At 39.2% G+C, this 11,742-nt stretch overlaps 3 protein-coding genes across 3 annotated transcripts; all 3 read left to right on the forward strand.

The window, feature by feature from the left end:
• The first annotated feature begins 21 nt into the window (after nt 1–21).
• Nucleotides 22–4,272, forward strand: LOC103412383 (la-related protein 6A-like). The gene is made up of 11 exons (XM_008350952.4): nt 22–415; nt 1,062–1,143; nt 2,380–2,474; nt 2,566–2,637; nt 2,735–2,811; nt 2,900–2,984; nt 3,225–3,272; nt 3,393–3,458; nt 3,547–3,690; nt 3,801–3,894; nt 3,976–4,272. Exons 1-11 carry the CDS (start codon nt 134–136, stop codon nt 4,101–4,103), a joined length of 1,173 nt encoding a protein of 390 aa, XP_008349174.3. The 5' UTR covers nt 22–133; the 3' UTR covers nt 4,104–4,272.
• Nucleotides 4,273–4,578: 306 nt separating this feature from the next.
• On the forward strand, nt 4,579–8,076 carry LOC103446193 (phospho-N-acetylmuramoyl-pentapeptide-transferase homolog). The gene is made up of 8 exons (XM_008385264.4): nt 4,579–5,001; nt 5,144–5,209; nt 5,395–5,612; nt 5,877–6,327; nt 6,450–6,514; nt 7,005–7,195; nt 7,338–7,546; nt 7,694–8,076. Exons 1-8 carry the CDS (start codon nt 4,840–4,842, stop codon nt 7,874–7,876), a joined length of 1,545 nt encoding a protein of 514 aa, XP_008383486.3. The 5' UTR covers nt 4,579–4,839; the 3' UTR covers nt 7,877–8,076.
• Nucleotides 8,077–8,713: 637 nt separating this feature from the next.
• LOC103422344 (small ribosomal subunit protein uS11x) lies at nt 8,714–11,247 on the forward strand. Its single transcript, XM_008360393.4, has 6 exons — nt 8,714–9,150; nt 9,883–10,002; nt 10,095–10,140; nt 10,399–10,484; nt 10,676–10,805; nt 10,942–11,247. The coding sequence occupies exons 1-6, from the start codon at nt 9,148–9,150 to the stop codon at nt 11,007–11,009; spliced, it is 453 nt and encodes a 150-aa protein (XP_008358615.1). The 5' UTR covers nt 8,714–9,147; the 3' UTR covers nt 11,010–11,247.
• Nucleotides 11,248–11,742: the final 495 nt, after the last annotated feature.

Below are 11,742 nucleotides of genomic sequence, written 5' to 3' on the forward strand. Positions count from 1 at the left end.
TCTATATAAATGTGGAATGGAGAAGAAACTGGAATTTGGAGAAGAAAGAGCGGGGGCCTTCCGTCACATTTGAAACTTTTGAGAGGTTCGCCCCCTCCTCTCTCTCCTCCCCTCCTCCTTCTGCTTTCCCTAAATGGAAGGCGAAGAGGGTCCCACCGTGACCACCGCCGCAACCGCAACCGCCGCGACCGCCACCGACGCAACCGCTACCGCCACCACCACCATCCCCACTGTCACCACATGCGGCACCGATTCCCCCCCACCATCCCCGCCGCACGATTCTGATGTCTCACCCGTTGGATCTCCCGATCGCGCCTCCTCTGAGATTCAACCACAGCCGTCTGATGATGACCCTGATCAATCGTCTGGGGCTGGCGTTCTCTCTGAGGATCTCAAACAGAAGATTATTAAACAGGCAAAAACCCCTCTCTCTCTCTCTCTCTCTCTGTGTATATATATATATGTATATGTATATATCTCTCTATCTCTTTTTTTGGCATGTGGAAAAGTGAACCCTAGGAGCTTATATCTGTTTGATTTTTAAAAGGAATATGATTTGTAGCTGATAATTAGATATTGCATAGACCTTGCAATATGTGTTGTATTGATTATGAACCCTAGAATCGCATATATCATCCCGATTGTTTGAGTAGCTTTACGATTTTTGATATTATGCTCTTAATTCGTACTTGTTGCGGCATAAATTTCAGTAACAACTAAAAAATTGGTAAAATAAATGCAATAAAATTGTTCATAGATTCGATGATTTGATTTCCGTTTTTGGGATATATTATGCATAGGATAAGTTAATTTGAATTGAGTGCGTATTTGGAACCACATTTTGAAGCCACATTAGTGTAGACCATAATGTACTAATTTCTGTGCCCACTTTGCTGACCGTAACCAAATTTTAGTTTCACTGAAGTCGAAATTTTGACTCACATCGAGATTTAATCAAATAGCGAAAATGAAATGTAGATATTTCACGTAGTAACTGTTTTGCCATACTAATTCTAAGTTCTCATGTAAGGATCGTTTGTCAATTCTTTGTGGATTTGCAGGTGGAGTATTATTTCAGCGATGAAAACTTGCCCACTGACAAGTATATGTCGAGTATGATTAAAAAGAACAAAGAAGGTTATGGTGAGTGTTTAGTGTTATTTTTTTATTCAACTTAGTTTTAGGAGTTGAATGCGTTTTTCTACCGAACTGAAACTTGCATATCTTTTCATCTGATTTGATTCACATTAGCCAAATGTCTTTCCCCTGTTGTACCACATATGGCTTCTTATTTCTTCTTCTGTGATTGATTTGCAAATTTGCAATGGCACTTTTTTTAAGACAAATGCAGGAAGAGTCATTCTAAACAAAATCTTATCGTATTATGCTATAGGTGTCTATGAACTTTGTTCACCCGTTGGTTTAATCACTTTACCCATGTAATAGGCTAATAAAACTTGGGACGGGCATTAATTTTTTTCCAAGTGTTTTATTAGAGTAATGACTTTCATAAGGATTCGACGTGATCATGGAGTGCCGGCTGTCGACTACCTGACGCCCTCCCCCTCCTCCTTTATCCGGGCTTGGGACCGGCCATGTAAGACATAGGCGGAGTTATTAGAGTAATGACTCCATTAAGAAAATAAGATAAAGGTTCGTGTGAAGAAACTCATCCTCAATCATCCAAAGTAGAATTAATCTTATGCAGATTCCTCCATTTGGCAATAGAGTATTGAAATTACCAAGTGACAAATTGATTTGCAATTTGTTTGACTACCACGGCTTCATGTGGTTGGATGTGGATCTAAACCAATTTATTCCAAGGTGTTTTATTTGTCATTTTCTAGTACATGCTTTAGGGGTGCTGAAAGTTTATAATGTTAATTATGTTTAGAGGAGATGAAGGTGATGAGTAAAGCAGGTACTTCTGACGGCTTCCCTTGCCTGGATGTTTCCTGGTGCAGCCAAATTTGGCTGTGCCGAGCATCTGGGTTGGTGTTGAATGACCATGTAACTGACTGCTGACTGATTCCTTCTCTATTCATTAAATTCTATTGCTAAAGCAGTTTTCAGAATTAGAAATTTTTTTTGTTCCTTTTGGTTATTCTTGTTTCTAGTTAGTGTAATTGCGGTGATATATCACTTCTGGGAAAGGGGGTGATTACTTCTCTAGTGGCAGGAAGATGAGAACTTTTTTAGACTTTGTTATCTCCTTCTGCTACTTGTGTATATGAGAGTGTTCATCACTAGCTCAAACCCGTGTGGCATTGGTATTTGTTTATACATCAAATTGCTTGCTCTGTGTTGGTAAAAAAATCTTAGTTGTAACAAAAAGAATATTAACAGTTTTCGCTAACTTTTGGCATATTTTTTTTGCAGTTCCTATTTCAGTTGTTGCTTCTTTTAGAAAAATGAAGAAGCTCATTCAAAACAATTCGTCCATAGCGGATGCATTGAGGGAGTCTACCCTCCTTGTAATGTTCTTATTTTGTTATCTTGTGAAAAATTAAGTGCAAGTTGAATCATGAATATGCTAAAAGACAAGCATAAATCTCCTCTTTGTAGGTTGTGAGTTCGAATGGGAAGAAGGTGAAACGTATTCATCCCCTTCCTTCAACTGAAAACAGGGACCCAAAGGTAACCTTTCGAACTTGATTTTTATTTTTTATTTTTTTCCCTGATTTTTGATGTATTATTTTTGGAAAACTTCAAGCATCTAATTTATGTATTATAGTGCACTGTTTTGGTGGAGAACCTACCTGAGGATCATTCAGTGGAGAACCTTAAGACTATATTTGGTGAAGCTGGAAAGTATGTTTTTTTCCTTCTTTTTCTCCCCATGCTGTGACATTTTTGTTCTCTTCATTTTTTTATTGTAGCATGCTTTTCAATTTTTCAGAATAAAAGATTTATGCATACTTGACCCACATGCATTAGAAGCGTCAACAAAAGGTGGCAAGACCGAGAAGCTAATTAGTAACAAGGTATGGTTACTAAACTTTATGTGCATGATTATGCTTGCTAGTTCTCAGAATCTGGTGATTAAGACGAAGCAGTTACTGAGATACACTATCCATGTTCGGGATTTTTTTGGTTGGGGAATGTCTTATGTTTTTTGTGGTCTGAGGCAAATGCTGCCTTTACGCTTATATTTGAGGTCTTTTTGAAGACAATTTTGAGATATTTGGGCAGCCTTTTGTAATGTGTATTGTTTTTGGCTGCAGTTGCATGCCCTTGTGGAGTATGATACCGTGGAGGCTGCTGACAAAGCTGTAAGTGTTTGTTCTTTTCCAACATTATCGTCATCAAAATAATCATCATTTTTCATTGGGCTCAATAGCCTGGATAATCAATCCTTAGCTTACAGTTTCGTTCCTGGTGGTATGGGTCAGGTCACTACTTTAAGAAATGAGGGGGATTGGAGAAATGGCATGCGGGTGAAGCTTCTAAAGCAAGTGGTACTTGATCCTGACTTTTTTCCTTTCTCTTTTTCTATCTTCACTTTTGGCCATAAGAAAGAGTTAATGTTGGTTTTATTTACATCAGGGGAAGTATGGACAGAGAAAACAACCCTGGAGGGGTTTTGATTCTGAGAAGAGTAGCGGCAACAGAAGTAATGATCAAACAGGAGACGAGGAGAATCATACTGTAAGTGAGAAACATAATGATGCACGGACAACTGATGAAGAGGTGAGTGGGGGTATTTTCGCCGGAGTCCTTGATGGATCCAGTTCCATACAAGTCTTTTGTTACACTTGACTGGAATTGAAGTTTTGACCTTTTTCGCTCTGCCATTCTAGGACGGAGAGCGAGTTCCCAAAGAGAAAACTGGGCATAGAGGTCGAAATAGGGGGCAATCAGGAAGGCAAAAATACCGTGGGACCAATGGATTTGGTATGTCGTTGAACCAATTTTTTGAATAGGTTCTTTTCCTTTATACTCTATCCCCTTAATCTAACCTAGATGTTTCCCCAGGTCATGGAACTACATCGGCCAATCACGGCATTGAACCCTCAAAGCCACCACCCGGCCCAAGGATGCCTGATGGAACCAGGGGATTCACAATGGGGCGAGGGCGGACTCCGAGCACCGCCCAGACCTAGCAAGTAGTTTGATCCTTAGTGTTTTTGTGTTTCATAACGTTTCTGTATGTATTGCACCGAGATCTGGTAGATCCGTGGTGTGTGCTCTCATGCTGGCGGACTTGTGTAAATATGCATCTATCAACCGTAATCCGAATTTATGTTGAACTTTTGTTGGGTTTGTGAATCACTACTAGTGTTTAACCCCAGGTGGGCACTGCAGTCTGCATTTCCATGATGGGCGGTGTTATTTGCACCCATTTTTACTTGTTGTATACCTTTCTCAAATTTCAAGCGTCAAACCGAAGATTCATGGTAAAAATTAACAAGGCTATGTGGGAGGTTTTCGGAGAAACGGATTTGATCATCTTTGATCGATATGTTTACCTAATCGACAGGTGAATTAGGTAAAACCTAACACTAGGAAGCAACATATCGATCTTTCAGGTGCCACAGAAATTCAACATCTTCCTAGTGTTAGGTTTCTGAGTGGCATAGACGTTGAATTTCAACATGATCGGTATTGTCAACTAACTGAGTGGCAAAGACGTTGAATTTCATTTCTTCACGACAAAAATCAACTAAAAAAAACCCTTCCCAAATCCTTCTTTCAGGTGCCACCTCACCCCAAACCAGGACAAACTGCCGTCTCATCCACGCGCGCCATTTGGCGCGTCAAGAACTCGATTAAAAACATGCGGTGCGAGAATTTCAAAGTTTCCTCTTTCGCATTCCCTCCGTCTTCTTCCGCCGAGACATGACGTCGTCATCAGCTTATTCTTTCACTCTCCTCCGCCATCTCTCTCCTCTCCAACTCTCTCGCTCCCGCCACTGCTCCTCCTCACTTTGCACACCCGTTCGCCGCCGATCCGTTTCGGCCTTTTCGTTTCGGAGTTCCGGTATCCGATTCGATCTTCAGGTTTGTTTTCTGGCATCTCCGGTTCGTTTCTTATTTTCTGTTTGGTTGCCGAGAAAGTCAACTGTGACGAAAAGCCCTCTCACAGGCCCGTAGTGAAAGGCTTGTTCTAATTTGTTCTGATTTCATACGTTATCAATTGCAGTTGATAGGGCGGAGAAATGGGCGCCGCTTTTGCTACAGTTCTGTCGATTTCGGGTCTTTTGATTCGGTAAGCCTCATAGTTTTTGTTTGGTTCATATAAGGGGGTTTGTAATTTAGCTAGATTTCGGTTCCGAATTTGCTTTGGTGCCCTTCTCAAGTTTTGGGTTTGAAGTGTTTTGTTCTTATTTCGATTTTTTAAACTGAATTGCTATCAAGGGCGCATATATGAATTGCGTTTTTTTTTTTCCTCAGGAATCAGCTGATATAACACCACTTGATAATTGGGGGGCCGGACGTGAAGGGTCTACAGGGTACATGATTTATTCCAGCGGCGAAGATAGTGACGGAGAGTTTGTAGTAACCCCCGTTGCTGATATCGATTTGCCTGCCATCACCGTATCAGCTGATGATGCTAGGGCTGTCACTGCTCACCGGCTTGCAATGCTTGGACGTCAGCGTAAGAAGCACAGGCAAGTATGCCATCTGTTTATCGCGCATTGCTCAGAGACTCGAAGGAATATAAACTTTTACATATTTAGCTGAAGCGGTTGTGTTTCATAGTTTGAGAGATACTCAAAATCACTTATTTACGTAATTTTATTTCGCCATGAGTTATGATAGATTTCAACAAGTGATTTTAAACATACAAAATTTTACGCTACGATGAGAAGTAGGTTGAACTACCAATGTATGTGGGTCTTAGTCTTATTGTCGTTTACACTTAATATTTGCAGGATCAGACATGGAGTATTACTCAACATGGGATTGATACTGTTCCTAGTGGTGTTACTTTTATATGTGGATTCATGTGCATGGAGGATTGTTAGACTACCCTTGGCACCGTTTCACTTGACCTGCCCCTTTTTCGTTTCAGCCATTTTAGCCTCTTGTGCGGGATATGTGTGTGTTCCTCTACTCTATGTCTTGAAGATTCGTCAAATTATCAGAAAAGAAGGGCCTGCAAGGCACTCCTTGAAGAAAAGAACTCCCACGATGGGTGGACTATTTTTTATACCAATTGGTGTAATTGTTGCGAAATTTATTGCCGGTTTTTCTTCCGTTGAAGTTTCTGGAGCTGCTGCAGCAACTCTTGCATTTGCTGCAATTGGGCTACTTGATGATATCTTAAGCCTCGTCAAGAAACATAACACGGGTTTATCTGCATGGACAAAAATAATTTTGGAGGTGAATTTACTAATTAGTTTTTCTTTCTCAAACTTTATTCGTGGATTGCTGTTTAATCTTAAGAGTTGATTCAAAGATCTATCAAACTTTCTAGTGATATTTATGTTATGCTTATTTTGCAGGTAGCTGTTGGAACCTGGTTTTCGTATTGGTTGCATACTGCAAGTCTATCATCACCCTATGGCATGTATATCTTCTTCTAACTATTTTTCTCATGGTAACTCACATTTCTGTTCTTATGATGTTGAATTTAAAAGAAAATAGCAAGTAGTGTTTGGTTCTTATTTGTTATCTGTCTTCCACAAAATAGGTCTCTTGTAATTTCTCTCTTTTTTGGTTGTTTTTCTTGTACTGTTAAACCTTCCCGTTTTCCAGGGGTCATATATTTGTAGCTAATTCTGGATTAAGGTTTTCCTGAATACCCATTAGTACCTCTTCTCTTCCCATTCCAAAATCATCAACTTTCAGATTGCTGAAATATGTCCGACAAGGGCTGTGTGATATTCTTAACTGTGAAAGTTGCACTGAGATTGATACCATACACACTAAATTTAGCTTGTCGATTGTGGGACATTTTTTTTAGTATTGTCATTACTAAGTTACACTCCTGCTTCTATGTAATAAATGCTTTACTCATGGTGCTTCTACTCAAGTTGATCTTTTATTTCTCAATGCAGGAAACTGTTGGTTCCTCTACCTGGACTGGGACTTGTGTTCCTGGGAAAATGTTATCTACTGTTGGCTTCATTCTGTTTCGTATCTATGGGAAATGGGGTTAACTTAACAGATGGTCTTGATGGTCTGGCTGGAGGGTCAGCTGCATTGGCTTTTGTAGGAATGTCGATTGCAGTTCTTCCAATATGTTCTGGTCAGTGTAATTGTCATTGTGATGTCAGTTTTATGTTGATGTTTAGCTTTTCCAGTTTCGTTGAACCTGTACTAGCGCAATTTCACCAAGGGGTTGGATATTCTGACTTGAGTACTAAATTTTTGACTGCCTTATGAAACAGACCTTGCTATATTTGGAGCATCAATGGCAGGAGCTTGTGTTGGTTTTCTTTTGCACAACCGATACAAGGCATCTGTATTCATGGGTGATTCCGGATCCCTGGCACTTGGGGGAGGGTTAGCTGCAATGGCTTGTTGCACAGGGATGTTTTTCCCCTTATTTATTTCATCTGGAATCTTTGTCATCGAAGCCTCGTCAGTTATTTTGCAGGTTTGTTACCTATGCGAATAAACATGTCATGCATTCCTTTGTTCGTTTGATTATGTTTTGTGATTCAGGCAAATGGATGGATTTCACTCTCGTAATTGGTTTTAGAGTTCAGTTTTTCTCTGAACTGATATCTTAGAGCTCTTTTAGGTACTATACTTCAAGACAACCAATCGTTTACATGGAGCTGGGCGCCGTCTCTTCCGAATGGCACCCTTTCATCACCACCTTGAACTATGTGGATTAAAAGAACCGGTTATTGTTGCTGGTGCATACGCTATATCATCCATACTCGCGTTATGTGCAGGCTATCTCGGCCTTATTTCTGCATAGCATTTCGACGTTGTTACCATTCTTTGTAGCTACTAGCTAGGATTGACTTTTTAGTGTAAAAATGTGGTTTTTCGTTAAAATGAACAGTACCAGAAGCTTTTCGTTAAAGTTCCCTTACTATAATTAATTTTTGTATGTTTTTTAGTCTTTATTCTGTAATTGTTGGTTGCTGAGAAAATAGAGTAAATGTACAATTCAAACTTGTGTGCCAAAATTTGCTAACGAAAGTGAAAGTATAGAATGGGCCATGCTTTAACGATTTAGCCCACTTAAGCTGGACTTCCAACTTCAACGCTAGTAACACAATACAAATGGTGCGTTGAACATTGCGATCTGAATCGTTTATTTTTTCGATTTTCTTACAAAAGATCTTGGATCATCTTACAAATTTTACTAATGCCTGAATTTGTTTGTACACTTTGCAGTTACGAACTTAAACGGTTTTTCATTTGGTTGAATTTTTTGAGAGATAATCTTTGAATGAAGACTTGAAAATCTAAGGTTCAAATCTTGAACTTTGTAAAGTAGGATCAAATGAGTGATTAACACTGTATAACTCACTAACTATCTAGTGTTTGAATGCTACCATATATATATATATGGGGTAGTGTTACATCCGTTTTTACTTTTCACTTACTCCTTTTAATTTTCTGTTGTCAGATCGACTGAATTAAAGAAGATCGATGGTCAAAAATTATCTTGGGTGTGCGAGGGGTGGAAATGAGTTTGTGAATAGCGCTGTCCTACAAATGTGTACAAATTAACTCATTAAATATAAACATTTAAATACTTTATGTTAGCCACTTAGTACTACGGTCTAATAGTATTCCTCTTTACTTGTAAGTGAGAGGTTTTAGGTTCAATTCTCGCCAAAGGCGAATTTGAACCATATTATTGCTAGTCCATTGTAAGGCTAAGCCCATCCCCTCCTCTTATTGTAAATCATATCGTTTGTTAAAAAAATACTTTATTGCTAAATTCCTAAGAAAAGAAAATTGAAAATGAAGTAAAAGATAAGGGTGGAAGGTTATTAGGAAAAGCAAAACCCAAAACTGAAGGTGAGTAATCACAATATTTGATAAATCAAGGGACATTTTTGCAAATTCAAAGTCTTTACTCTCATCGCACAAAACCCTAGTTTGTTCTCTGATATAAAACCGAAAGCGCCTACTCACGCCCCTCAGTCTTCTCTGCTTAGGGTTTTTACAGTCGGCCAAAGCAACCAGCAGCCACCTCCAAACCCTAGCACTCAATCTCTCCGTTTCGCAACCATGGTAAGCAAATCTTAAATCCTATCTCTTCTCTCTCACGTATTTCGTCTCCGATTTCATCTGCATTTGTGTTCAGAATTCAATCCGCGAGCTTTTTTTGGTGTGTCTTTAAATTCCCAATCTTCCATTTTTATCTAGCTATGTTTCAGATCAAGAACCCTCCTAGATATTCGTTTCGTGCACATGTTGGGTTTTTGAATTGTCTTTCGATTTTCGAATGCTTAACACTTGGTGCGAACGCCGCAAATGGAAAATTGTATTCTGGTTTTTGGTTTCTTTTTTTCTGAATTTTAGTTGGTTGTTGGGTTATGATGCAGATGATGTGGTGTTTTAATTGGGTTTTAGTCAATTTTGTAGCTTGATTTGATTTCGGTTTTTATCTATTAGTTCTGTATATACTAATCATGTTGTGATAAGTTCATTTTTTGTTGATAGGAATGATTCGAATGAAAGTAATTTATGAAAATCAAAACTTGTCGATTCTACTTCGATTGTCTTATACTCTTATGTTTCAGTTTTCGAAAATATTGTTATTTGGAGTGGATGTTTCAAATGTTTGTTTTTCAATCGGAGGACATTGGCACTAAAGACAGAAAATTCAATTGGAGGAGTGGGTCTGATCTAAAGATCTCTGCATTGAATATTTCTGATCATTTTTGTTTGTGTTTGTTGCGTATCATTGTTGGCGCTATATCTTCCTGTTTTGACGTGTTCCCTTTTTTATGTGTTCCGCAGTCGAAGAAGAAGGTTAGAGAGCCAAAGGAAGACAATGTCACCCTTGGTCCCATCCTCAAGGATGGAGAACATGCCTTTGGTGTTGCACACATTTATGCGTCATTCAATGACACATTCATTGTAAGTAAACTTATCTGTTTTTCATCATGTTATGCATGATTCATTCTGTCTATGTTTCTGGTCGTAATTTTGACTCCTGCTTTATGTTTCAGCACGTGACTGATCTGTCAGGAAGAGAAACCCTTGTGCGTATCACTGGTAAGGAAATTCTCTCTTCTATAATTAAGTTCAGCTAGATAGACTTTTCTATTTCAGACACCATTGGCTCATGTTGGGGTTTCGTTTAGTGAACGCTTTGGTGTATTTGTAAGTTGTATTTCAAAGAATGTGTTGTAGATAATGTTGTAGAATAATACTAACTGTAGTGTGATGAATTTAGCCACCTATATGTTAAGATGTTTTGCTACGAATTGTAATTTGTTATGTTTCATAAAGTATGCATTTCTTCAAATGCAGGTGGTATGAAGGTGAAGGCTGACAGGGATGAGTCTTCCCCATATGCTGCTATGCTTGCAGCGCAGGATGTTGCGCAGAGATGCAAGGTCTTGATCTATTTTCATTACACGTTGTCTATTTTTGTTTCTGTTCTTGAGTTAATCGTATTTCTTGTAAAGGTCATCTGGACCATTTTGTTCGATTGTGCCCATTATCTAAACCTTGGTGCACTATTCCTAGTATTATAATATTTTTCTTTCTGCTTCCATTTAATGTGTTTTAACTTTTACGAATGCAGGAATTGGGCATTACTGCACTTCATATTAAGCTCCGTGCCACTGGCGGGAACAAAACAAAAACACCTGGTCCAGGTGCCCAGTCTGCCCTCCGTGCTCTTGCTCGTTCTGGAATGAGAATTGGTCGTATAGGTATGCCCTTATTTTCTTTAAGCAAGGTGTCTTGATGAGTGGGCAAATTTTGTGCCTGGCGTACATGTTTTCGATATTCTTTTTGCAGCTGTCTGTATGAGTATGGAATGTTGACCTTTTTAATATCGTTTTTCAGAGGATGTGACTCCAATTCCAACTGACAGCACCCGTAGAAAGGGTGGAAGGAGAGGAAGGAGGCTGTAAGCTTTGCACCTCTTATCTGGTCAGAACTGCTTGTCAGGGTGGTCGCTGTGCCTCAGTTGGATTATGTTACTTCGAAATTAGGCGCTGTTACTTTCGGTTTCGAAACTCTCTAGTTTTTTACTATGTTTTTCGAAAGTTTTATTTCCAATTAATTCGGAAAGAGTTCTGCTACTCTTTTAAGTTTTGTTTTGTTATTTATACTGTTATTCTGGTCTGCAATGAAGTATCTTTTGGTCTATTTCCTTCTTGCTGTTAGTACAATGTCCTTCTTACTTACTGCTATTCTGGTCCGCAATGGATTCTGCTAATTTATATTACTATTACTTATGCGACTCATCAAGTGCGAAACGGAGATACATGGGTAACAAGCCTTATACTGCGCTCGGTTTTGCGCTAAATCCTGCACGACGTTAACCCGATTTGGTTTTCGTTGCTACGAAATCAACCGCTGTATTATTTTCCTTCTATATAAACATATAAGCAAAGCATCAAATCATATCCAGAGTGAGAGTAGAAGCTAGCTGACAAGATGAAAGGGGTTACTTTCTGCTATCTTCTGCTACTCGTTGCCTTGGCCATCGGCCAATATCGCACCTGCAGCTCTGGTTATATTATCGGGACCATGTACATCGTGCGCATTGTCAACAATGGTGACGACAAACCAGTCGACTTCACTTGCAAATCTGAGGATGATGAAATTAGCCGGAATCTTACTAGTACCGGAACACAGTTT

This window comes from Malus domestica, chromosome 10, assembly GCF_042453785.1.
Source record: "Malus domestica chromosome 10, GDT2T_hap1".
NCBI lineage: Eukaryota > Viridiplantae > Streptophyta > Magnoliopsida > Rosales > Rosaceae > Malus > Malus domestica.

What these genes read in the sequence shown, in the direction of transcription:
- LOC103412383 (XM_008350952.4), top strand. Translation starts at nt 134, where the DNA reads ATGGAAGGCGAAGAGGGTCCCACCGTGACCACCGCCGCAACCGCAACC. An exon ending in AAAGAACAAAGAAGGTTATG is followed by an intron (nt 1,144 to 2,379) that starts GTGAGTGTTTAG and finishes TTTTTTTTGCAG; the next exon opens with TTCCTATTTCAGTTGTTGCT. An exon ending in TGAGGGAGTCTACCCTCCTT is followed by an intron (nt 2,475 to 2,565) that starts GTAATGTTCTTA and finishes TCCTCTTTGTAG; the next exon opens with GTTGTGAGTTCGAATGGGAA.
- LOC103446193 (XM_008385264.4), top strand. Translation starts at nt 4,840, where the DNA reads ATGACGTCGTCATCAGCTTATTCTTTCACTCTCCTCCGCCATCTCTCT. An exon ending in GTATCCGATTCGATCTTCAG is followed by an intron (nt 5,002 to 5,143) that starts GTTTGTTTTCTG and finishes TATCAATTGCAG; the next exon opens with TTGATAGGGCGGAGAAATGG. An exon ending in AGTTCTTCCAATATGTTCTG is followed by an intron (nt 7,196 to 7,337) that starts GTCAGTGTAATT and finishes CTTATGAAACAG; the next exon opens with ACCTTGCTATATTTGGAGCA.
- LOC103422344 (XM_008360393.4), top strand. An exon ending in AACCCTTGTGCGTATCACTG is followed by an intron (nt 10,141 to 10,398) that starts GTAAGGAAATTC and finishes CTTCAAATGCAG; the next exon opens with GTGGTATGAAGGTGAAGGCT. An exon ending in AATGAGAATTGGTCGTATAG is followed by an intron (nt 10,806 to 10,941) that starts GTATGCCCTTAT and finishes ATCGTTTTTCAG; the next exon opens with AGGATGTGACTCCAATTCCA.